This window comes from Furipterus horrens, unplaced genomic scaffold (genome assembly GCF_987537825.1).
Source record: "Furipterus horrens unplaced genomic scaffold, mFurHor1.1.pri manual_scaffold_6, whole genome shotgun sequence".
In the NCBI taxonomy this organism is placed as follows: Eukaryota; Metazoa; Chordata; class Mammalia; order Chiroptera; family Furipteridae; genus Furipterus; species Furipterus horrens.
In genome coordinates, this window is record NW_028327176.1 from 100302481 (window position 1) to 100330198 (window position 27718).

The 27718-nt window shown below is 43.4% G+C and overlaps 1 protein-coding gene across 1 annotated transcript in view; it reads right to left on the reverse strand.

Moving 5' to 3' along the window:
- The window catches only part of TNFRSF21 (TNF receptor superfamily member 21), a 74826-nt gene extending 49692 nt beyond the window's left edge, over window positions 1–25134 (reverse strand). Inside the window, exons 1-2 of the mRNA XM_090282556.1 lie at window positions 24599–25134; window positions 191–842 (exon numbers count right to left, since the gene is read on the reverse strand). Coding sequence (XP_090138682.1) covers window positions 191–842; window positions 24599–24685 — 739 coding nt within the window. The 5' untranslated portion in view covers window positions 24686–25134. The remainder of the gene's footprint in view (window positions 1–190; window positions 843–24598) is intronic.
- Between the last annotated feature and the right edge of the window lie 2584 nt (window positions 25135–27718).

The window sequence follows — 27718 nt, forward strand, 5'->3', positions numbered from 1 at the left end:
TGACCCAGTTTTTAGATATCTGATCCCTGTAAGTAAGTGAAAACTTCTGAGTCTAAATGTTTCTAAAAGGTCCTAAGAAGCCAAGTTTAATTAGCCACAAAATGCAAGCCCTTTCATCAAAGGATGACTTTGGATATACAAAATAGAGAAGACATCCTCCTCATACAAATAACGCATGAGGTTGAGTTACCTTTGGGAACATCAGTGGAGGAAGGGACTTCATGAGATTCCATATGCTCAGGGCGTGAAAAGACGGCTGTGCCAGGGGAAGGCGGGGCTGTACTGGAGAAGGATGGGGGTGCGCCACAGACGTTGTCTGCCTCCTTGGTGCCTGGCTTGATCACCACCAGGTTCTGACTCAGACAGTCTGTGTATGTTTTGCATTTCATCACACTAGAAGGCACATCAGAGAAGGTACCCCGAGCACACTGCTTACAGCGCACGTCCTCGGTCTCCGTCCCTTTCTTCCGCACACCCCAACCCACAGGACACACTGTATGGGGAATGCAGGTAGCATTAGACTGGAACATGCCAGGTGGGCAAGTGCATTCTCGGTCAGTCAAGGCAGCACAAGGTAATTTCTCAACCATTGGCCATGGGCATGGCTGACTACAGTCATGGCATTTCTCTATGCCATTCTCATGCCGGGTAAAGGTCCCCACAGGGCAACTGCTGCAGACTCGCAGGCTTGCGTTGGTACAATGCTCAGATACATAGGTTCCGGCCGGACACTTGTCACAGGTTAGCACCTGGCCAGTGGTACGGTCAACGTGGTGGTATTTGCCAATGAGATTTGGGGCCTTTTGATCTGGCTGAGCAGAGGCGGTGCTAAGGAATCCAAGCTGAAAGAAATAAAAAAGGAGAGGGAGGAACAATAACCAAGAAAGTGTTACACAGGAGCAAAGAATAAAAGATGGAACAATCCCACCACCACCATTTTCGTTCCTAATAAAAGTCCGACTGGCTGCTATACAATAAAAAGGGAAACAAAGACTCTGATTCCGCCCCAGGCTTGACCTACTAGCTGGGAAGCTTTGGTTTCCTTGCCTGACATTTGCCTCAGCTTCCTTTTCTTCCATCTGTAAAATGAAGCTGAGGATACCTCTCAATTATAAAAATCAGTTGAAAATATGAACATGAAAGCACTCTGTAGCTTGAATTAAAAATGCTGTATAGAAGCCAAACATCCTAATGCAAGAAGAAAACAAGTCGCTGAATAGTTATCTTCCTTTCCATGACCCAAATGTTAAGTTACTATATCTTGATACCAGGATGAAACAACTGAAAGTAGGATGGCATCCATTCAAGCCACTACTTTCGTAACACCCAGTTGGAGTCAACCTACAGACATGGCATGACTTTTTTTTTCAAATGTTTGATCTACGCAAAGTTGTATTTTTTGTTTGCTGGCTTTTGGGTTGTTTGTTTGTTTTGCAAAACAGAGTTGGGCCCTTGGCATTCTTAATGTGCTTTAATCAACAAGGTGATGTTTTTAGATGCACATCCTATTTGTTCAGCCTTTAAAGGCCATGGCCAACAGAACATGGACCTGCAGCCACCTAGGAGCCCAGGCACAAAGATGGGTTCAGACAGGACTCAACAGGCATTCAAATTTAATTCACCGAACAGAAAATTCACTCAGCTAGACAGAATTTTGTACTACCTTCCAGAATGAAAACTTGGGGGAAAGAAAATTTTATTTGTGGCACTAAATCCCAAGGTCCTTGGTAGGGGAGGTGGGGGGATGTTTAAGAATGCATATTAGCCCTGGCTGGTGTGGCTCAGTGGATTGAGTGCTGGCCTGCAAACCAAAAGATCATAGGTTCAATTCCCAGTCAAGGCACATGCTTGGGTTAAGGGACAGGTCCCCATGCGGAGGTGTGCAAGAGGCAACCAATCGATGTATCTCTCACCCATTGATGTTTCTCTCCCTCTCTTTCTCCCTCCCTTCTCCTTTCTCTACAAGTAAATAAATTAAATCTTTTTTTAAGTGGTTAAAAAAAGAATGCCTATTAAAAAAGATTTTTCTGTATTAATAAAGATTGAGAGGGTCCAACAAGGAAGTTTTCACTGTCTTCTACAAAATGAAGAGAGGTTATGTGTCAAAAAAATAATGGCTACCTCAACTACCAGCTACCTGACAGGGCAAATTCCTTCTAAATTTGTCTCTGTACCAGTGACTGAGAGAATACAGCAAGAAATTTTTTCAAGATAATCAGAGTTCCTGTCTCCTTAGCACCTTGAAACAACTCAAGATTCAATTCTCCTCTACCTCAAATTTAACTATTTGAACCAAATGCATCACCCTTAAATTCCTTTACCTATCCCAGAGCTGCCTCCAGTTAAATGAAAATATTGAAATGTTTTCAGTATATGAGACTGTAGTCATCTTTTCTTTACTCTAAGACAAAATTAACTTCATCTTGGACTCTGAAGAAAAACAATCTGCTTGACAACTAATTCTGTAGTAACACCCCTTTTCACTTCTTTTTCCCCTTGTCTTTGCAAAATCAGACCCAGCCACCGCTTCTAAGCATAGCAGATGCATCAGGTTGAGGAAAGAAAACTCATTACCATCCTGTGGAGCCCAACTGCCATTTGGCAATGACATGAAGACATATCTTTTCCCAATCTACCCAACGATAAGGACCAAGCCCAAGAGGTTGCAAAAGAGGCTCTGCTCTGTACTTCTCCAAGTGTCTAAGTGTAAAAGCAGTCATAGAGAGCTACAGTGTTCTTAAGTTTGAAAGATGTGTGAATAACCCAAAGGCAGGTTATTACACTTGTGCAAATTAAATGAAATCAGAGAACAGAATGGGCAATCTAGCCAGAGGCGAACATCACTCTGATGGGCTATGAGATGTGAGTCTGGCTTCCTACCCGTGCAGGGAGGCTAGACAGACAGCGAGACACACCCCCAGAGCATGGCTCTGCAGAGTGGGCACAGGAGGACATGAGTTTACGATGTGTGTATCTGGGTGTGGGGTTAAGCATTGGCTTCCAATCGCTTCATTTTTCTCCCTGGAGTACACACTTCTAAATCTAAAGGTAAGGAATGCTACTACATTCTGCATTAGTCCCATGATTACTGAGTTACTGGAGGTCCCCTGAACAAGATACAAAACCCACCTCCAAACTTCATTGAACCCATACAGTTCCCCACTCATTAAGTGGCTTTTCCAGTTCTTTGTTCATTTAGAATAACTGGTCAAGTTTCTAATCAAAGCAAAACTCAGGGCTCTTTAAACAGCACTATACTAGGTAACCCACTTAAGACAATGAGGCTCTAAAAAACAGACCATTGTGCTACAAGAGGCAATTCCAGCTCCTACAACCAGAGCGAATACACAACATGGCCTCAGCTGTCTCACCTGAGCCGACCACTGAACACGCGATGTGTGCACAAACTAGATACTATGAAAGCATTGGACAGATATTTATTGAAGACCTATTATGTGTGTATAAGAACCTTGAGAACTCTATTCCAGCCCTTCTGGTGTTTACTTCCTAAAGGAGGACAGACAGAAACAACTAATTACATCAGTAATTACTTAATTAGAACCGAGATTACCACGGAGAAGGAGAAATAAAGTCCCGTGAGAAGGGGGTTAGCAGGTACTTCCCAGCTCAGAGATAATAGAGAAACGTTTTGGAGTACTTCTGAAGGATGGAGGAACAGAACTTAAGTCTGGACACGGTTAGTGGAAAGGGATTAGGTAGAGGGAGCCCCAGAGCAAAAGTCAGAAGCAGAGGAAGGTCAGCTCAAGAACAAAGAAGCTTGTGTGGCTCTATGTCCAGATGCAACACAGTGGCCACAGTAAAACTTGTAGAGGCTCTGCAATTTGACCCTAATCCAAAATACAATGATAAATCACTGTATGTTTATGTTGGAGGTTGGGGAGAGAGGCATATAATCACATTTGTGAATAAAAGAAGTTCTCTGTTGCAGAGCGGACAGTGAAGCTGATAGGGGAGTACAGTAGATGAGCAAACCCTCTTAAAGGTAAAAGCCAAGGTGAAGTTGGGGGTGACATGGACAAGGGTGGTGGTCATGGAAGGAGGAGAAGGCAGCAGATATGAGAGGTCAGATCAGCTGGATTTGGGGGGAAATTACCTATGGAAGGAGAAAGGGGGAAAACATCAATTGTTTTCAAATTGGACTCGAGAGAGCACCTTTCTCAGGGCTATCCTGTGGGCCAGGAGGGTGCACGTCAGGGCAGGAACAGGAGGAGGGACTCCAAGCTCCCCATCTCTGCGTCACAGAGGCTCTGATTTGCCAATTTGCTAGGGGCTTCCAAGTAAGAATTCATCTGAAGGAAGATTTAATCCCCTTGCTACAAAGCTGAGGGCACTGCTCCTGGGCTGTTCATCCTCGCTGCAACCCTGCTCAGAGAAAGAAGTGGCAACGTCCTCTGCCCTTAACAGAGACACAGGTGGCACCTGAGAAAAGTTATTTTCTTGAGGCCTTTTAGCCAGGTGACGACTCATGATCTAAAACCAGAGCTTTGTTTGCTAGCCTGGTGGCAACCTTCTTGGTTTCTAAGAAAACTAAAATTATATAAAAATCACGTCCAAAGACAATTCAAAGGGTAAAGCAATCGGTAGCAGGGAGGACAGGGGTCAAGTTCAAAAACAATATTTAAAAATGTTCCCAATAAAATGTACTGTAAAAACAATTTAGATGATACCTAAAAGCTACTGTTAGGCAAAACACCTAACCCAGGAAACACAGTCATTGAAAAGTGAACACCCAAGGCTGGGTCGTGCCTGATGAAGAGTCCCAATTCTCTCATTTGTACCGAGGAAGGGAGACTAAATCAGTGGTTCACCAAAGCCTCAGGCCTCAGATCCAGCATTAAAATTACCTGGGAAACTTTTTAAAAAAATCCACAGCCTCAGTCCCATCACCTAAGATCATGTGGTTCTGCAATGGGGCCAGGAATTTGTTTTGTTTTGTTTTGTTTTGAAGCTTTCCAAATGATTCTGATGCTCCGCCAACTTGTGGACCCCCTGAACTAAGGCCAGACCCTCTGGCTTGAGTCTTCGCTGATTCTGAGAAACACTTTGGAAACAGCCCAGTTCCACTGTCAGAGCCCCTCCCCCACCTCTTCCCAACCTGGCACTTGTTGTTCAAACATTGTTCTTGTTTCATTACTAGTTTTATAATAAGCATTCTTGTAATTATTCTAACAACCAAAAAACAGAATAAAATGTTTAGGTATCTGCTCAAATCCACCCATCCCTAGAGAAAGTTGCTGTTAATTTTGGTGCACATCGTCCCAGACCCTCCCTGAGCATTTATACATACTACACACATACGTACTTTAAGCTTCATCTAAAGAGGACAGGCCATACACACGTTCTGTGACTTGATTTTGTTCATCTTCTCATGCTGCATCACTGAAATCTTTCCATGTCAGAACATGCAGACATGTTCTCTTCAACAGTATGGATATGCCTTATTTTAGTAACGCTTCCTACTGAGGACATGTAGATTGCCTCCCTGTCCCTCTGTCAGCGTATACACACATTTTTCTGTATTCCGCATTTTACTCCTTCACTTCCCGCTCCCCACCCGTTTCTCTTTTCTTTCTTTTTCATCCTAAATGACAGCTACATCCATGTTGCTCTCAGTCTTTTAAGAACTGCTTTCTTCAAGGGCAAAAGAAGTCTCCATATATCCCACAACTTGGAACCCCTTACTCCTCCTCCTTTCTACTGATATGACATAGCACTAATATGCTATTGCATTGACATTAATACCATATATGTGTTTTCAGCCTGTGGGAAGACCAGATCTGAAGTAGAAAGAATAGCTGGACAACGATTTAGAAAACAAGACTTATGTTCTTGCCCAGATACTGCCTTAAGATCATTTGGACCTGGTTTCACTTGCTTGTAAAATTAGCAGGTTGGACTAAGTTGTATTCAGTTCTAGCCTCTGCGATTGTCAAGTTGTACCTTCTCCACGAAGCCTTTACAACATTTCCTGGACAACCAGATTCCAAGCAGATGAGCAAACATTTCATCACGTTTCCTGTTTTGGTTGGTCATTTAGGTGCCTAATTACATATTGTCTTGTAATGTTTGTTGATAGCCCCATAAGTGTATATATTTATCTTCCCATAATGATTATAAGCAGCCCGAGGTCAGGGACAACCACGAAGATTGCATTTCCTCCCTTGCTCAACCACCTCAAAATGAAGATCACGAAAATAATAAATAAAACACCCTCTAAGCCAGAAGTCAGCCTTTTTTTTTTTTTTTCAATGTCTGCAGGTACTTCACTGATCAGTCCACAGAAATGCTCAGGCCAGGAGCCTCAGGCCTCTTCCAGTGTATAGCAATGAGTAGAGTTCCTGGCTCTCTTTTTGACAGGCAGTTTCATTCACACACCAAGTTTGACACTTTCATCTCCTGCTTAAAACTCTCAATGCCATTCCACATGACTTAGAAGGAAATGCAAAATCTTTCTCAGATATTAGGACCTCCTCTGAAATACCATCCCTGACCTCTTCTCCCTCAACTTAAATTAGGTTTCACTGTCTCCCTTCATTCCTTCCCCGCACCCCCCCATATGACTTTCATAATTTTGTGGTGACAAATTTTTCCATTTAGTGTGTCTTCTTTCCCCTCTGAGCCACAAAGTCCAGGAAGTCAAGGATAGAGTCTATTTTACATACTAATGCTATCCAAGGACAGTACCCAATTCATGGTATACCTGACAAGTATAGACTAAATGAATGAATGGATTTGCAGACCTTAACCAACTAGAAGCAGCAAGCTCAAGTGTGGTGGCAGCGGAGGTTGCTGGACATGAGCACAGGTATAAAAGCAAGTGTGAGAAAACCATAAAGCCTCCACTGTGCACCCACAATAACTCAAGAGATAAAATAGGCTGGCACCCTTCAGAGTAAGGGCAAATAGTTAGGTTCACCTCCAACAACCCTCAAGATATCATCCTGTTTTAACAGAACCATAACTAGCTCTCAGATATTATGCTCACATGGTACTTGAGATGACAAGTAAATGTAATGATGAATTTAAAACATCCCCTCCTTTTATTAAAAAGATTACATTAATTTGATGCTTAGAATTATAAGCCATATCATGACATTATTCTCCAGAGGTTATTGGTGTTCCATCCTAGTCTAAACATTAGTTATTTAGAAATTTTCATTTATCCATAGGACACATACTTCACCAACAATAATGGATAAAAGAGCAAATATCATTGAAGCACCCCAAACTGTACAGGATATGGGAAAACGATAAATATTTACTGAGTAGATTAAAAGGTAGAGCCCAAGACAAAGCAAATTTCAAAGGAGGGAAGAGGTAGCTCTAAAATGACCAGCTACAAATGCTTCTAGGGTCCCTGCACTCTCTATGGGCACCCACATCACACCTGTCCTGATGCCACTTCTACTTCAGGGCACAGAGATGGACCTGACTGAAGGCAAGACACACCCGGATATGCTAATACATGTCAGAGCACTGATGCCAATTTTTCTTTAACAATTTTTATTCCATGACCTCACCCTTCAAATGGGAAAAATTTATAATTTATGTCATTCTTGTTCCCTATCAAATTGCAATCATTGTTTTACAATTTTTTTTTTTTTTTTTTTTTTTTAGAAAGGGGAAAGGAGGGAGAAAAAGACGGAGGAAAACATCGATGTGAGAGAGAAACATCTATCAGTTGCCTTCCGCATGCACCCCAACCAGGACCGAACCACCACCCAGGCATGTGCCCTGACAGAGGATCGAACCACTTTGTGGGACAACACCCAATCAACTAAGCTGCACCAGTCAGGGCAAACTGCTATCATTTTTAATGAAAAAAATTGAAAGCAGTGATAAACTTTTGTGCATTCATAACAGACAAGCAGGAATACTTTATGAGTTTAATATAGAAAAAATGTTCATATAGCATAAAACTAGTATTTTAAGAAAAATCTCAGTTACTGTAGATATTATAACAAAGATAAGATAACCAAGATTTATTTCTGATACAGTGACTATAAAACATGCTAAAAGATGATCAAAAGACAAAAAGCCAGGCAGAGCTAGACACCCCCAGAATTTCTGGCCATTTTATTTTGAGCAGCACATTAAATTGGTAATAGCAAGGCACTGACTGCTGGGAATTCTCTAGATTTGAAGGGAAAACAAGAGCTTATGAGGAGGAAAGCTGCAAGGGAAAAGCTTCCACAAAGCACAGACAGATTTGTTCCCAGTAATGTCATATAAATTTGATTGGTTCTTGCACTTATTTCCTACTATCCCATCTGACTTTTTTAAAAGTCTGTTGCTAGGGCAAAAGCAGGGACTGTTGTTAAAACTGCAAATACAGAGAATGCCAAAGCTAGAATGTGCTGACTATAGAACTGGAAGGAGACAAACCTAGGGGACACTTGAAAAAGGGAAAAAATTGGGCAAGACTTGACCCAGATGCTGTCTTGCCTGGAACCTGCAATGCAGAAGAGTGTGCACTCGGCATTCAGTCTGAGAACCACAGACCCTCATCTCCTTCCATCCGCTGCAACTGACATTTCTATAGGCGAAGACCCTCACCTACGTGCAGAAGCCAGTTTGCTAAGAAGAGAGTGGTAAAGGTTTAGGGGATTGACAGAATCCTTATACAAACCAAGGCAACAGTAATGACACCAGCCAGTGCACCAATTCCAGCATGAAAGTATAAACAAAACCTGCTTTAGCCTGGAGTATGCTGAGCAGGCCCATTCCAGCAGGTCCTAGCTGGGGATCTGGGCGAGGGGCTCAATCCTGTGTCTCTGCTTCCTCATTAGTATAATGGAGATAATAATAATACCTACTCTTTTAACATGGTTTTCAGAATTAATTGTTACTACAGGTAGAGCAGATAAGACAAGCATGGCACAAGTAGTGCTCCACAAATGTTAGTTATTTTAATTATCGCTCCTTCTACTTATCATTGTACTGTATTTTAGTTTTATTCCCTTGGGATTAGACAGTCTTTCTAATGTCCCAATTTAAATGCAAATATCCACTTCCTGGAAAATGTATCAAAAACTCCAGGTTTAAAACACTATAAACTGCCTTTGCTGGTGTAGCTCAGTGGACTGAGTGCTGGCCTGAAAACCAAAAGGTCGCTGGTTTGATTCCCAGTCAGAGCACATGCCTGGGTCGTGGGCCAGGGCAAGTTGGAGGCATGCAAGAGGCAATAGATTGATGTATCTCTCACTCATCAATGTTTCTCTCTCTCTCCCTCCCTTCCCTTCTCTCTAAAAATAAATAAATAGAATTTTAAAGAAAAAGAAATAAATAAAAAGCTATACTCTGAAAATATACCTTACTAGATTTGGAGCATTCTACAAAACAAAAAATGCAGACTGAACAATGAGATAAAAGACAAACAAGGGGGCATTTCGAAGCAGATTTAAAATATAAACTTAGTATATAGTAAATGAGAAAATACAACAGAGGATAGAGGATTTACTATCAATAAGTACACTTTAAACAAATGGGGTACTATATTAGTAAGCATTTCCAGAGTGATTTCTTTAGTCTAGTCCCACAAGATGTTAATGATTCTAGGGTCTAAACCATAGGTGAACAAAATTCAGCCAGCTGCTTTCTTTTTTACAGCCCAGAAGCTAAGAATGCTATTTACATTTTAAATAGTTTGGGTGGAAAAAAAACAAAAAGAACAACATTTTTGTGACACATGATAATTCTCTGAAATTCAAATTTCAGTGTCCACAAATCCAGTTTTATTGGGACACGATCACGCCTTTTAGGTATGGCTTAGGGCTGCTTCTGAGAACTACAAAGGCAGAGCCGAGTAGTTTCCACAGAGGTGATGTGGCCCACAAAGCCAAAATACTAGGTAGCGCATTACAGGTAAAGGTTACAACACCTGGTCTAAAAGTTTAGGAAATGCTCTTGACTGCAGTCCCGTCCTGGAGAGGCACAATTAATATTAGCCTGTTGATGGCTCCAGCAAGCCCTGGCAGGAGGGCTGCAGAAAATGATTTAGTTGAACCCAATATTTCCCAAACTTATTTGAACATACAATTTTTTACTCAGTGGGCTGCGGACATTCAGATGGAGAAGGGCTAGTACTAGTAGGTGCTCTGTGTCAAGTGGAAGGTCACGTCTTCCACATCCCACCTATGGCTACCAACCGTGGCTACATACAGATGGTCTCTGATCCCAAAGAGCCTCTGATCACTGCTGCCTAGCAATGTCTTAAACAAACAGGCCCCAGGGAGCCACTCCCTCCACAGAGAGAAAACTGGAAGTCCTACTTAGGAGAAGGTCTTTATAATCTAAAACTGGGGTCACAAATTATGACGCACTGCTTGTTTGTATGGCTCACAAGCTAAGAATGGTTTTTTACAAATCTGATCAAGATGGCAGCGTAGGCAGACATGGCTTGCCCTCTTTGCACAACCACATCAAAATTACAACTAAAATATAGAACAACCATCAGCCAGAACTGTCAGAAATTAAGTTGAATGGAAGCCTAACAACTACAGAACTAAAGAAACTATATCCAACGAGATAAAGCCAGCAAGCTGGTATCATTTCTGAGACTCTTATCAACCTGGCTAACACTGTTGGACCCACCTTGGAGATCCCCACAGACTCAGCCCCACCCAACTTATGGGCCCACCCAAGTGGCTTTTTCACTGAGTAGCTGGTCTTAGCTCATGATTCACAACTTCCAAAATCCTATCAAACAGGCAACAGCTGGCCTCAGTGAGTTCCAGGCCAGGCACTAGCAGCAGCCAATTTAGATTCACAGCTTAGCTTCACCTGGGAATCTCCGAGTCCAGCACAAGTAACAGCCATCTCCGGACTGCTTTATAGCTCACCCAGGGTGCCACAGGCAAAACACAGGTGGGGGCTGACCTTGGCCTGCACCACCCAAGTAGCACCAGAGCCAGTGCACTCAGTGGACAGCTACAGACCACATCAGAGAACCACCACCCTGCCCCTGCCCTGCACAGCTGATCCTCCACGGAGAGCAGAGGTTGGTAGTCAGTGGTCACAGCCAGTCCTTGCAGCTGACTGGACTGTATAAATCTCTCCCATTGATCTGTCAATAGCAACCAAGGCTCAACTAAAAGAAGAGGGTGTACTCAGCCCCTTGAGTGCCCAGCTTGGGTGATAGGGAAGGTGGTGTCACTGGACTCTACAGGACACCTACTACATTAGGTCACACTACCAGACACAGTGTCAAAGCAGCTCTACCCAATACACAGAAACAAACACAGGAATACTGCCAAATTAAGAAGGCAAAGAAATATGGCCCAAATGAAAGAAGAGGACAGAACCCCAGAAAAACTAAACAAAACAGAGATAGCCAACCTATCAGATGAAGAGTTTAAAACACTGGTGATAATGATGCTCACAGAATTTATTGAGTATGGCCACAAAATAAAGGAAGAAGTGAAAGTTAAAGTGAAATAAAGAAAAATCCACACAGAACTAATAGTGAAGGGAAGGAAGCCAGGGTTCAAATCAATGAACTGGAACATAAGGAAGAAATAAATAGTCAACAAGTACAAAATAAAGAAACAAGAATTCAAAAAAACAAGGAGAGATTAAGAAGAATCTGGAATGTCCCCAAAAGCGCCAACATCTGACTCATAGGGATGCCAGAAGGAGAAGAGGAAGAGCAAGAAATTGAAAGCTTATGTGAAAAAATAATGAAGGAAAACTTCCCTACTTTGGCGAAGGAAATAGACATACAAGTCCAGGAAGCACAAAGAGTCCCAAGCAAGCTAGATCCAAAGAGGACCACACCAAGATACATCATGATTAAAATGCCAAAGGTTAAAGATAAAGATAGATTCTTAAAAGCAGTAAGAGATGAGAGTTACCTACAAAGGGGTTCCCATAAGACTATCAGCTGATTTCTCAAAAGAAATTTTGCAGGCAAGAAGGGACTGGCAAAAAGTATTCAAAGTGTTGAAAATCAAGAACCTACAACCAAGATTACTCTATCCAGCAAAGCTATCATTTGGAATGAAAGGGCACATAAAGTGCTTCCCAGACAAGGTAAAGCTAAAGGAATTCATCATCACTGAGTCATTATTATAAAGGGAATGACTTAAGAAAAAGATCAAAACTATGAACACTAACATGACAACAAACTCACCACTATCAACAACTGAGTCTAAAAAATAAAAACAAAAACAAACTAAGAATACAACCAGAAAATGAACAGAATCATAGGTATGGGGATGATTTGGAGGGTTATCAGCTGGAGGGGGAAGGGGGAGAAATGGGGAAATGGTGCAAGGATTAAGGAGCATAATTGGTAGGAACAAAATAGATGGGACAGTGTTAAGAATACAGTAGTCTGTCTCTATTTTGTGGTTCACTTATCACGGCCTCACTGTATTAAGGATTTAAAAAATATTATATTTAATTATTTATCACAGATTTTTCACTATATCGCAAGATTTTGTGGTACTGTATACATATGTTGTTAAAGTTACGTAGGTTTAAGAGTGTAGAATATGTTTAAGAACATAAGTAGTGTTTATAAGTGTGAAAAAGGTTAATAAAGGAGTGGGAAGAGTTAATAAGGGACTGGGAATGGTTTATAAGTGTGTGGGAAGGGGTTATAAAGCCTTAAAATATATATAAATACTAAAATAAATGTAAAATTCCTACTTCACAGATTTTCACCTATGGCGGGGGGAGGGGGTGTCTAGAACGTAATACCCATGATAAGTGAGGGAATACTGGCTGGTGCAGCTCAGTGGATTGAGCGTCGGCCTGCAAACCAAAGCGTTGCTGGTTCAATTCCCAGTCAGGGCATGTGCTTGGATTGTGGGCCAGGTCCCCAGTTGGGGATGCGTGAGAGGCAACCACACATCAATCACTCTCTCCCTCTCTTCCTCCCTCCCTTTTCCTCTCTCTAAAAATAAATTTTAAAAATTAAAAAAAAAAAAAATAGTATAGGAAAGGATGAAGCCAAAGAACATACAGGCACAACCCATAGACATGAACTAATGGTGGTGGGACTCCTGGAGGGAAGGTGGGTGCTGGGAAGAGGGGGACAAAGGTAAAAAAATTGGGACAAATATGAAATTCAAAGCAATCACATAAGTTTATTTAGCCCATCTGTAGAGAGATCATTTCTGACTGTTAAAATCAGCAATAACAAAGAAAATACTTTCATACTTCCAGCCAAGATGGAGGCGTAGACAGACATGCTGCGTCTCCCTCCACAACTAAGAAGGAATACAACTACCTCAAAACTAGAAACAACCAGAAGTTCCAGAAAATCAAACTGCATGGAAGTCCAGCAAAGATATAAAGAAGAAATACTCATCCAGACAGGTAGGAGGGGCAGAGCTGGGGCGGAGAGGACGCGGTGTGGTGGTGGCAGTGGCAGCAGTGGCAGGCCAGCAAAAAGCACAGTCACACGTATTAAAAAATCAGGTGGGACACCTGGGGAGCGTCCCCAGCTCCTCACCGGACCTCACAGTTCATAGTTCCAGCACCAGGGAAAATCAAGCCTCATTGCTTCTGACTATGCAGACCAGTGGGGGTTAGAGTGAAGGCAGAAACTGCTGGTCTCTCAGCAGAGTCCACTAGTTTAAAGGGCCCCATGGTTCTAGAACATCTGCAGACCCACACTCTGGGAACAATGGCCAGGGCAGCAGCTAGAGGGACACCAGTCCCATACGAAAGTGGGAGAAGTGCCTGGAAGGGGGGCGAGTGCTGGGCAGGCAGCATTGTTCCCTCTCGTACCCTTCCCCCACATATAGCACCACAACATGGTGAAACAGGTCGCCCTGTACTGACAAATCCCTAAAGCTCTGCCCCTTACAACATAACAGGAGTGACAGCTCTACCTGGAAGACAGTGACAAACAAACATGGAAGACAGAGACAAACAAACACAGGAGCCTTTCAGAATGAGGAGACAGAGAAGTATGGCTCAAAAGGGGAAACAGATCAAGGTTCCAGTGGGAGAACTAAGCAATGAGGAGATAGCCAACCTAACAGACGCAGAATTCCAAACACTGGTGATAAAGATGCTCACAGGCTTGACAGATTTGCTTGAGTATGGCAAATGCATAAGAGATGAAGTGAAGGCTATGCTAAGTGAAACGAAGGAAAATCCACACAAAACCAATGGTGAAGGGAAGGACACTGGGGTACAAATCAATGATTTGGAACATAAGGAAGAAAATAGACAGTCACCCAGTGCAGAATGAGGAAGCAAGAATTGAAAAAAAATGAGGAAAAATTCCCAAATTGTGCAAAGGAGATGGACATACAGGTCTGGGAAGCATGGAGGGTCCCAGGTGTGCTGGACCCAGAGGGTACCACACCAGGATGCATCATGATTGAGATGCCAAAGGTGAAAGATAAAGACAGGGTCCTGGGGGCAGCAGAGAGAGGCAGAGAGTTGCCTATAGGGGGGTGCCTACAGGACTATCAGCTGATTTCTCAGAGGACACTTTGCAGGCAGGAAGGGACTGGCAAGCAATATTCAATGTGATAAAAGGCAACCTGCAACCAGGATTACTCTATCCAGCAAAGCTATCATTTGGAATGGAAGGGCAGATGAAGTGCTTCCCAGACAAGGTAAAGTTAAAGGAGTTCATCATCACCAAGACATTATTATATGAAATGTCAAAGGGACTTACTTAAGAAAAAGAAGATCAAAACTATGAACACTAAAACAACAAACTCACAACTATCAACAACTGAATCTAAAGAGGAAAAACAAAATCCAACTAAGCAAACCAGAATAGGAACAGAATCATAGGTATGGGGATCATTTGGAGGGTTATCAGCTGGGAGGGGGGAGGCGGAGAAATGGGGATATGGTGCAAGGATTAAGAAGCATAATCGGTTGGTACAAAATAGACAGGGGGAAGTTAAGAATAATAATAGGAAAGGGTGAAGCCAAAGAACTTACATGCACGACCCATGGACATGAACTAAGGGAGGTGGGATTGCTGGAGGGAAGGGGTGTACTGGGCAGAGGGGAGCAAAGGGGAAATAATTGGAACTACTGTAAAAACATAATCAATAAAATATACTTAAAAAAACGAGGGGGATACTCCTACGGGCCCACAAGAAGGACCGGGAGTCCCCATTCCCCATTCCCCTTGCTCCTACGGGCCCTTGAGTTGGTCCAGGAGCTGCCTCTCCTTGCCCCCTTTCCCCCTTTTTCCCCTCAATAAACCCACTGCCTAACCGCCCCCCCCAAAAAGAAGATACTCTCATACACAAATAAAATGGATTTAAGAATATTAACCTAAGTTTTTGTGTTATTAAATATAATAATATAAAAGCAGAATGTAAAAATTCATGCTATATACAGCTAATAAAAACTTTTAACTCGCCCTGGCCAGGTAGCTCAATTGGTTGGAGCACCATCCCATGCACAAAAGATGTTAGAGGTTTGATCCCTAGATTGCAGGTCCAAGTGCGTATGTGAGGCAACCATTCAATGTTTCTCTCTCATATTAATGTTTTCCTTTCCTCTCTCCCCCTCCTTCTCTCTCTCTAAAATCAATAAATATATCTGTGGGTGAGGATTAAAAAGAACTTATAACTGAAAATATAAAGAATTAATGCAAATGAAGTTAACACAAATTCCACTCAATAGTTGGGACAAAGAGTAATAGGAGTAAAGGTAATCATCACATGGATAAATTTATGACATCCCTAGCAACTACTGGAATGCAGATCTGAACAAGCAAGGACATTTCCATACGTCTATTAAAGCAGCATAAATAAATTAAAAAGGACAAGCTCCAATGCTGGCAGGCTTGTGGGGTAAAAGGCACATTTACAGGTTGCTGGTGGCACTTTAAATTAATCCAGTCTTTTCCAAGACAATCTGGAAATATGCAGCATGAGCCATAAAACTGTTCATCCGTTTCCTGTGACCCAGTAATTCCACATTGGGAAATACACCTTAAATACCCCTCTCTTTTGGGAACAACCCAAAAAGAAAAAGAGCAGTTGGTTTGTACAGAGACAGCTCCATTAGTGCTGCTTGCTTGCAGTGGGAGAACAATGACAACAATCCAAGTGTCCAACAAAAGTAAGTTGGTAACAACACACTGCTAGCCGGAAGAGAGCTGGCCATTGGAAATGGTAGGCATAAAGGCTTGAAGTCACATGAATCATGGGTACCTTAAACTAACTAATACCCATGCAAACTTTAGGTTTCCCAATCCACTCCAACCCTCCCCCAGCCTTCCCCTTCAAAGTAATCAGACCACCATAGTCTCAACTCAGGAACTGGGGAGTCAGCCTAAATGAGTGCTTTCCATCAACCCTGCCTGCCTCCCTCTTTCACCATCAGTAAACTCTCTCCAAAATCTTTTAAATATGTTACTCCCCATCTTCACTGACACCACCCCAGAACCACCATCTCTCCCCTGCACTGCAGCAAAAAGATTCCAACTGGTCTCTTGCTTCTGTGCTTCTCTATGTAATCCATTCTCCACAGAGCTTCCAGATCATTTAAAAAATCCATTTTAAGCCATGTTATAACCCTGCTGCCCACTGTACTCTGAGTGATATCCTGATGCTTTCACACCTTTAAAAAGGTCTTGCATGATCCAGCCCCTTGCTGCTTCTTCAACCTCAATCCACATGACTTCTGCCCCTATTTGCTGAGCACCAACCACAATGGCCTTTCTATTCTTTGAACATGCGGGCTCCTTCTCACCTCTGTGCCATTCCACATGCTGTTCCCTCTTTCCAGCATACTTTTCCTTCTGCTCTTGAAGTCTTGTCCTTCTTACTTATCATCCTTTTTGTCTTCCCTGATAAACTATGAACTCCAAGAAGGAGGAACCACAAACTACCTTTTACTATTTTATACCCAGAGTCTAGCAATGTCTGACATTGAAGAGATGCACCATATTTATTAAATAAAAGAAAAATAAAAATAATCTCTGCAAGATAACAGAAAATAGCAATATAAAGAAAGGCAGAACACACACAAGTATATACACATTAGTTTTAACTATATATAAATGTTCATACACTGTCAGAGAATAGAAATGAATTGGGAAGACACATAAAGAGAATTCCATACCCTAGTTCTTCTAGTCTGCCAACTTGCTTACATTTAAAATGTTCTGTTAATAACTCAAATACCCTTGAATCGTAGCTCTCGGTAGTAAGATATAGCTCACGATCCAACTGCACTCTAACTTGTCTAGAATGAACAGTTAGTTTAAAGCAACATCCTTCTGGAACTCATTCAACAGTCATTTATTGCTTAACTACTAGGTGTCATGGCACTGAGCCAGAAACACAAAGATGAATAGCAAGCACATTGTCTGTGGTCTTTGAGAAGGTTGAAATGGAATAACAATCTTGGCCTGAGCATTCCCAGTGAGGAAAGAAGCACACCCAAACCTTGTCTGATTTTGTATTTTTTCCTGGAACAGGTTTTAACACCAGATTCAGACCAAAAGGACAGAGAGAGAAGGCCTGGATTTCTAAAAGCAAAAGGAGAAAGCAAGGAATGAATAACAACCAGTTAAATTATTCTGGAAACCTGTCACCATTTGCCTTTTGACGCTTTTCCCCTCTTCCCAACCCTCCTGCCTCTCCTAATCCCGATGAAGCTGACCTGGCCATACTGAAAATGAAATCAGATAATGGTCTTGTCTCAAAGGTTCTTTGGGAGACCAGAGTTCCAACCTCTTTCCCAGAATCAGTGATTAAATTTCCCCTTGCCCTTTGCCTTCCTTTACTCTACCCAGTATCTACAATCTATGAAGAGATATGTTGGAAAGCCTGCGTGCAGAAGCACTACAAGGAAGTCTGATAAACCTCCCACAATTGTGGAGTTCAACCAGTTTCTACAAGACTCGAAATGAAAGCTAACAAAGGCAATACTAACAACCGGTGATGCAAACTCATGCACTGATTGTATACAAATAATCAGGTAGGCAGCAAAGAAAACCCTGAAAGATCCTCAATTTCTCAGTTTGAGTGAGTTGAAATTACATTGCTAAGCAGAATCCGTGTCACTGTTACTCACTAAGTAAATATTTTTCAAAAATGACCCAAGTAGCAGGAAAATAAAATATCCATTTCCTATTTATAACATTTCAATTTGCCAGCGTCTCTTTCCACCTTAACCATGGCACCATTGCCCGTCAGAGTCACACCATAGGAAAACGCCTGCCAATGACTCCGCACCCTCCCTCCCCTGTCAATCCACACACACAGGTTGTTCATACGTTATAATCAGCTGTTTGGGCTAAAAGTCCAAGTGCCATCATGGAGCAGAAGTGCTCATCGGATGGAAAGAGAATGTTCACCTTTTGGGTAAAAGCATTCCCTTTACGGAAAACAAATTTCCAGTAAATGAAGGTTGCTCGGCCCCTACCCACAACTTGGCAAAACAGCAGTGTGTGTACAAAGCCAGAGTGGCCTAGCTCTGAATTCTCTGTCTAGCAGCTGCCAATTGTTTCACCATAACTTCTCTTATGCCTCATTCCTTACATATAAAATGGGGCTAATGCTATACCTCATGGAATTGTAAGATTAACTGAGATCATTTTTAAAAGGTATTCAATGGTAAGTACTCAATAAAAATATCAATATCAATGATTAATATGAACAGCCACTAATATTCCTTCCCTCTGAGTTCTCAGGGCTGAAGCCCTCCTGAATCCACGGCAGCTCTCATTTGATTCCAGGACTCAAGGGCTCATTCCTCTCCTCCCTCCTAAGTCCATTAAAGTCGTGTCCCTCCTCCCAACAGATCTGCAAATGGCTCCAAGTGACTGCGCCACCAGGCACTTCTGGCGGCAGAAGAGCAAATGGAAAATTATATAAAGATCAGATAATGAACCTTGCTAGGCCTTAGCCTCCTAAGTCCCTGCTCCTGGTTTTGTTTTTTTAGAACAAACACTTAAACGTAATTTTCAAATATTCTAAAGAGAAGACGGGGCTACAGCTCAGTGCCCTCACTGCCCACCCAAAACCTGCCCAGGCCCACCCTCTCTGAGGTCCCTCTGAGCACAACTTTCCCACCACTGCAAACATCTGTCATCTCCAAGACCAGGGAGCATGAACCACTCCCATCAGCCTTTAGCCCCCCTCAGGAGTGAGAGCATTGCTGCTTTCAGTCAACAGCCTAACACGAGTGAGCCCCCCACATCCCTACAGTCCCAAATCCAGCTACACTCACTGACACCTGCCAGGTTCCTCCCAGATTATGACCTCTGCCCAGCTCCTTCCTCTCCTCTTGGACTCAGGCTGGAAGTAGGAGGTGGTAGAAAAGCCAGGTGGCACCATTCAAGCCAATTTAGGATTCCTGTTTATTTTTGCTATTTGACAAATACAAACACTGGGACAAGGCCAGTACTTATTCACAATCTCACCCCTATTCCTAAAGAAGCAAAGCTCAGCAGCTGCTACTCCAGCAGCAACAAAGCCCAGTGTCCAGCTAACGCTAAATAGAGATTTAATTTTAGGGCCCAAGTTGACTCCTACGATGGCTTCAGTTTTCATTCTGTCAAACAGCCCATATCTGCACCTGATGGTCCAGACTAAGTCTGCTCCAAATGGTCATCGGGCACATGCCCAGAGGCAATGAGGTAAACCGGGTTCTTCTTGCCATAGAAGAGAAGCACCTGAGTTTGCCAGGAAGTTGCCAGTGACCTGGCACCACCAGAATTTGCCAGGCCTGCTTAGGAGAAGAAGGCCAGCCGAGTATTATTAGTGCTTACTGGAACATAAGCATCAAAGCCTCCACAATGAAGTCACTTAATTCATATTGGCCCCCAAAAAGTCTGGTGATGCATCTGACCATTTCCCATCACCAAAAAATAATTTAATAAAGTTTACTTAAGCAAGCCAATTAATTATAGTTTACATGCTTTATAAAATGCCAGCTGAGTACAAAACCAATTTGCAACTTGCCTACTGGAGTCTCCAAAGAGACCCTACCTCTCATCTTCAGGGACTAAGTCAAGTGTCAAGTTCAAGTGTAATGTCTCCGCCTTCTGATTTATGATGCAGAAAGTACACAGACCACCTGCTAGGGTCAAGTCAGCCAAGCAGTTCACATCTACTTGCCCTTATCCATTAAGGACATACCCAGAGAAAGGGGCCTTCTGCAAACTGTTTCGGAAAATATGGCATAACTGCGCTTACCAAATCCAAAGAGTGTGCTTACCAATTCAAACTTTGTCCAAACTGAACTACACTGACATGTAATCTAGTCAATTGGTAGATCTCTGCTTGGTTGCCTCGGGTTTTTTCTCAATTTAAGTTAGTATACATTCCATTACAAGAAAAATTTTTTCTTGTTGCTTTAGTTTGCTTGTGTATTTTATTTACACAGGAGGTTTGTTTGTTTGTTTTTCCTTTTGGACTGGATCTGAGGCAGCCTCATCCATATACCTTTGGAAACAGTTCAGATAAAAAAGAAAGCTTGATCACGTTCTATACATTTTTGACAGCAGGAATGGGAGGGAGACTTGTGGGGTAAGTCAGAAATCTTGCATTCCAGTACAGGCCTGTGTGACCCATTCTGCTGATTATAAGTCCCTTTTCCCACTGAAGCTAATGCATGTCATTCTGAAACTTGGCAGATTTTTCTTCCTCTGACTTTCAGACTAATAGCCAAATTTACTTCATGTTTTTAAAGATTTTAACATCAGTCATATTTTGTGTGTTGCTTTTAGTACATTCACAGGAGGACATTTTCTTTCATTGCTTTTTGAGAGAGAGAGGAAAGGAGAAAGGGAAATATCAATACAAGAGAGAAGAATCAGCTGGCTGCCTCCTGAATGCCCCCAGGCTGGGGACTGTAAGCGCCCCAACCATGGACAGAATACACAAACAGAAGGCACAACCTAGGCATATGCCCTGACCAGGAATAGAACTGGCAACCTTTTGGTTACAGGTTGACTTTCCAACCAACTGAGCCACACTGGCCAAGGCAGCCATTACATACTTTATAAACTGTACCTGCAGACAAGATCCAAATCCTAATTCATCCCTGGATTCCCACTGCCTCTCTCTGAGAATTTGTTCAATGTAGGTTTACTAACATGAAAAATAATTCAGTTTGGGTTTTTTTCCCTCCAAGTTTCCCTTCCAGCTTTTACACTCTAGAATTCCGAAGTTAAGGTATAAAAAAAGGAGAAAATCTTTTGCATGTAATATCAGCTCTAATTAAAAGTTGTACCTGAACTTGCCACCAAGTCCATTCAGGACTTCAGCCCCACAAGACCACTCCATGCCTGCCTAGTGAAACAACCAAAGTCAAGTGCCAAGATACTGATAATTAATTTTGATAAGCAAAGGTACTAACTAGACACCTAGTCACAACGACAGAGAAAAACACTAATACTTGGTGCTTTCTAGGCTAGCACACAGCTTAGCTGAACAGGCTCTTACAGCAAATGTCCCTCTATCTGGAATGCATAATGCATGCAGAATAGTAGTTTTCAAAATTTCATGCTCTCTTCTCTTCTGACTGTCCTGCTGCTAACACTATCTGTCCCTGAGAACAAGAGATATCTCTGAGTGTGTTCTATCATAGGAGGCAAGCCTTTCTAGGCATTCCTTAAAACTAGCACAAACCTAAAGGTCTCATTTATCTTCTCTCCAGACTTTTGGCCTGGAACACATAATATTTTGTCTTTCAGTTTATGGTTTACTTTCCAATACCATGCAGACACAACTCATCAGAAACAGAAGTACAAGCAGCAAGAACACCTCCTTCAAAAGGCACTTATGCAATCTTCATTAATGTTTTGCAACAAATCAAACCACTAGTCTCAACTTTCCTCCAGTGAGCCTTTTCTGTTGTTACATTTCATTATCTAGCAATTTGGAGTTGTGAAACAGTCAGTGTGACAACAGGGGTGGGAGACAGCATGAGCTGAGGAGTCAGGCAGTTCTAGGGTCCAGCCCCAGTGCTGTCACTTGTGAGCTGTGTGGTCCAGGACAGACAAATGAAGTTTTTGCCACCTCCATTTTCTCACCTGTAAAATGGAGAGAATAGCACCTGCTCCACAGAAATAATGAGAGTAAATAAGGTACTGTATATAAAGCACCTGACATAAAGTAATTTACATATATATAATCATACTATGTGTTATAGATATTATACATAAGTGTAATATGTTATATATGTTATATATATTTATTAGGTTTTTTAAAGCTTATAGTAAGTTCTCTTCCATACAGTTAGCCTGTCATGACAAGAAAAAGTATCAAAAATATAACAACAAAAATGGCCACACAATACAAGAGATATCTGAAATGAGAAGGGTAACTAAAAGGTATAATAACAGTACATTTTATTGGGTTATTTTTTAAATCTAACGGCAGTGTTCTAACCACCTGACAGGTTTGCCTGGTCTCTGAGACCTGGTGTCTGTCATTTTTACATAGCCAAGAATCCAATGGGATAAAAAATCCGTAGAACAATGTCACGAGATCATCATTTTATACCTTAAGACCACCTGTCCTGAGGACTGGAGCTTGCAGAGGGCACAAGGCAAAAATAAAAGACTCTGACTCCTGTCCCGCTTGGGGGTTACAGCCTAGCCAGCCCCTAGTAATTCCTAACAAATCCTCTCAACCACTCTTTGGGACAAAGGGATCAACCCTAGGCCATTCCATGAATTGAGTAAGAGCCTTTCTATTATAGTTAGCAGGAGACTAAGGACACCTATTTTAGTTAACACCTTGAGCTTGCTTCTAGGCTCCACTATAAATTTCTTTTTTTTTTTTTTTCAAGAGATAGCCAAATATAATTCTCAGGTCTTCAGTTACAAGTCCAGAGCACAACTTTTACATACTGAGTTTAATATCTTAGGAAAAGGAGCCGGGGTCTTTCTCAGTTGGTTAAAGCAACCTATACACCTGGATTACATCAAGACCTTACTTTAAGCACCTATCTCATATTAAAAGGTATGATAAATGACTTAGAGTTAATCTAGGAGTGGACTCTATGGGGAAAGTAGTAAGTAACCAGATGTGGTGATGGAACCCCATAGGCCTCTGGTGGAGTACACTGGATCTAAGGTGGAGAAGGAGGAAACTCAAGCAAAGAGTTAATTCCACTGATAGTAAGATTACTAATATGGATTTAGCCAGGTTTCTCTCCACACCAAGACGGTGCATCGAGGTTTACTATTTGAAAGGACCTCCTACTGCTCACGACCCACCACACTTGTGTCAGGGGTACATGTCTTAACTTTGTGGTTACTATAAATGGGCAGGAAGGAGTCTCAGAAAGGAGACTGGAACTTGCTTCATTATAAATGCTAACAGCACCAAACTTTTATTTCGTCTCTCTTCCCCTCAAAACGCTCACTCCCACAGGGAACCAGAATGTCTGTAGGATGAATTCCCCGGCCATAGCAACTTCGCTGTGCTGGGATCTAAGCAGATCTTGGCTGGCCAGACATTAAACCCTTTCCCGGAAGGAGACAGTAAGCCTGCCTTTAGGCTCTCTCTCTCTCTCTCTTTTTTTTTTTTTTTCTCCCCCTGGTTTTTTAGCTAAGACTCTTCACCTTCCCTACAGAGACAAAAAGGAAGGCGTGGGAAGCGTGTGGTGGCTCCAAGGTTTGATCTCAAAGGAATTTTCTTCCACCTAACTCGCCCCCTCCCCTCTAACATGTGGAAAGAAGGGAAAGGGATCTGGAGAAGTTAGGGGTAAGTTTTGGGTCAAGGGTCGTTTCAGGCTTTGACCAGGTAAGTGATGGGAGGATTAGGTATAGGGCACGCCTTAGAGCTGAAGGCAGTTGCTGTGCTGAGGAAGGAACCTGCCCCACCCTGCAGGGTCACCTGTCTGGCCACAGGTAAATACGGAGGGGTAGATAAGACTAGAGAAATTCATCTTCCTTTATGTAGATCACTTTCCCCCTTCCCCCACTCAAGTGCCAGCTCTCCGGCTGGCTGAGAGCCGGCGCTCTGGAGGCGCCTGAGAGTGGGTCTAAGGGTTCTTTTTCTGGCGTGCAAAACTGGGACCCACCCGAGCCAAGGAGCAGCGGTGGGGGAAGGGCGGCCTGCGCTGTGCTGGGGAATGCCAGGCGCGGCGCGGCGCACTGGCGGTCTCCAGGGTCCGGCGCGCACCGGCACCACACTCCCACTGCGGTAGCATCCAGACATGACACTGCAGCTGCAACAAAGCGCCGGCCGCGGCCAGCCCTCGGCGCCCCACACCTCAGCCCCGGGCCCACACCACCGGGGAAGAGCAGCGGCCGGAGCCTGGGGGGGGCGGGGGGGAGGAAGAGGGGGGCACGAGGGGACCGAGGAGGGGGAAAGCCCTAAAACGCTAGGGAAGCCCGCTGCCACCTCTAGCGCCTCCTCCGGGGAAGCCCGATTGCAATGAAAACAATTCGCCTTCATTCCCAAGTCCCAGCTGAGCCCTGCGACTCCCCCAAATGACCCGTCGGAGTCCTCCGGAGTGTTGCCTTCCCTTGCAAGCCCCCTAACCCAGCCGGCCGGACCCCGCGACCCCGCAATCCGACCATGCGCACTGCCCCCCACCCCAGCCTAGCCCGGGCACCCGCCCCTCCCCGGGAGAGCGGCTGCTGCTGCTCCGGCGCGGCCCCCCGAGCGCTCACCAGGAGGAGGGAGCCTGCGATCATCGTGGCTCTGGCGATGTGGCTGCAGGAGGCGAGGGATGTGCTGTCGCTCGCAAAGGTCCCCATGGCTGAGCCCGGGGCTCAAAGGGGCGCCGGGAGCGCGTGGCTCTCCGGCAGCTGGAATCGGCGGCTGCTTCTGCCCAGCGCCGCATCCACCGCCGCCTCCCCGGCCGGGAGCCCATCTACCTCCAACACCCCATATGCACTGCGGCAGCCGGGCAGCGGGGCGGCCGGACAGAGGAGGGAGGCGGCGACGGAGGCTCTCTGGGTGCTCAGCACCTGCCAAACGGCGCGGCCACCCGGGCGGGGAGAGACAGCCGCGATTGCAACCGGCGCCTCCCGGCGCTTTCCTCCGACAGCGGCTGCGGAGAACCAGGGAGGAGGGCTGGGCGCGAAAGAGCAAAGAAACAACTTCCCATAGCGAAGCCTCCAGCCACTGCCAACCACCCTCCTCCGCTTCCCAGACCCGCCGGCGAGGGACTAAGTCGGTGGCTGCCGGGCGTGGGGACACACGTGGTGGCGCCGAAGGGGCGGAGGATCGGCCTTTTGTGATGTCACCCGGGAAGAGGCTGGGCTCTTTGTGCAATCCGAAATGGGAAGGCGTTCCAGGTGGAGCGAGGAGGAAGAGGGTGCCCCTTGGCGTTTGCCGAAAAAATTGCAGCTGCGTATTGACCCAAAGAAAGCAACGCGAAGGCTTGCACACCCCGACCGAAATATACTCCTTTTTTCCAGGATGATTCTGTGTAAATTATATCTGCGACAGACGCCTTTCTCTTGTTTCTGACTCAAGGATAAAAAAACAACCAACGACCATATAGCACTTAGATCAACTGAGTGCCAAAAAGAGACCAGTGTGTTGGTTCTCAAACTTGGCTGCGCTTTAGAATCACCCGGAGAGTTTAAAACATATGCTGTATATGGCTGCCTGGTCCCTCCAGAGATTCAGATTTACTCGGCACTGGGTGTGGCGTGGCCATTTGGATTTTTTAAAGTTCTCCAGGTGATTTTAATGTGGGGTGAGGTTAGAAAACTTCCGGACTAATGAATGCAGCTAAGGAAATCCAGACCAAGGATTCCAAACCCAGAGGCCCGTGCAGTTGGCTCTGTGAATGGTCCTCCAGAGGCCTTGGAAATCCTTGAAATGTGTGGGCAGGTACATTTTCCTAATAAGGCATCCAGAGTTTTTAAATCAGTTTATAATAGAGATTTTAAAAAGAAACAACAACAACAAAAAGAAACACCACTCTTCCTTTGAAAAAAGTGATGAAATGTTTTAGTTGAATTCCAAATGCCTTTGTGAGATGTGAATGAGTGGAAAGAAAGGTAGTACCTTGCTTCAGAAGTAAGAACCAGAGCTTCCTCATGGATGCTTGGCATCTCCCACATTTCTGAATGTGAGAGGGGACCTGTCATCCCTTTCTTTGTTTCCCCTGGGAAAATACAGAATGTTCTGACTGTGGCCTCTGTCATCCAGGTACTGACAGTACATGGCATACTTTACTGAAATTAGCTCTTTGGCCATCTGATCCACACTGTTCATTTGTGAGCTCTGTGGTTGCGGGTTTATTCTAGCTTTCCTTGATCCCTTCAACTTCAAGATAAACACATTTTCTCAATTTTTGTTTCAAGACTCAATACCCAGTACTCCTGAAGGTAATCAGAGGTGTCAACTATTTGTTTTCTTATTAATATATTGTGCTTGGGCCCTTGTGTACACTTTGAAAGATGCTAAAAATTAATATGAGGATTAATTCCAATCTGGTCTTTCAAACATTTGTCAGTAAAGAGAATTGTCCTTAAATGTTGGAGGGGAGAAAAGCCATAAAAGACATCTGGTAGAATTTGAAGACATTCTATAAAACATTACCACTATCTATAGAGTTTTGGGAAAAGAGTAATGTTTACACCTGAATCTCTCTAGCTATTTCTAGAAGTTCAAAAGAGTGAGGTATATACATTGTGTCTCCGTATATAACAGTTTCAATTATATCTTCAAAAACTCAAGTGACTGGTCAATACATCGTAAGTTGTTTGTTTGTTTAGGAAGTAACATGGGGGGGGGGGGCTGGCTGGTGTGGCTCAGTGGATTGAGTGCTGGCCTGCAAATCAGAGTCACTGGTCACTGGTTCCATTCCCAGTCAGGGCACATACCTGGGTCGCAGGCCAGGTCCCTGGTTGGGGGCATGTAAGAGGCAACCACACATTGATGTTTCTCTCTTGCTCTCTCTCTCCCTCCCTTCCCCTCTTTCTAAAAGTAAATAAGTAAATAAAAAATAATTTTTAAGTTACACAGGGGGAGAGACAAAGATAGAGTTTGTTACTTTAAATTAAAATATGTATCCCTGTCTAGTGTGGCTCAGTTGGTTGGAGCATTGCTGTAACCAAAAGCTGCGGGTACAGTTCCCAAGCAGGAGACGTGCCTGGGTTGCAGGTTCAGTTCTTGGTTAGGTGCCTACGATCTTTGATCCAGGTGCTTCTGGGAGGCAACTAATCAATGCTTCTCTTTCACATCAATGTTTCTCTCTCTCCCTTCCTCTTTCTTTGAAAGCAAAGAACTCAAAATCTGCCCAGGGACACAGAGAGGTAAACTAACTGTAGTGTAATGTTACACAAGCTATGACAGACCCACAGGGGAAAGCAACTAGAGGAAGGAACAACTAAGCCTATAAATACTTTTTATTTCACTTTGTAAAAATTCTTCAACTACTGATTAAATCATTGCCATATTTTCAGTATGGTCACTTAGACATGTTTATTTTCTGAAAAAGGATAAAAATCCAATATGCGTAAGGATTATCTTTGCTACATATTTGCAATAAAATCACTCTCCAACATCCCCATCTCTTCATACAAATCCCAAGTATGGCTTTTCTCTGTTTCTGCCAGTTATATACAATTCTTCTAGTTTCCAGACTCAAAGTCATTGTTAATTCCTACCTCTTTCTTAGTACTTTTCTAGTCGGTATGCTTTTCTTACTCTTCTCTGTCTTTCTACTTAAAAAACCTGCTTATATATCTACACATTAGAGAAATCACCAAAATTACCATATTGCCTTGAGTTTTGCTTTTTTTTTTTTTTTTTTTTTTTAATTTATCCTT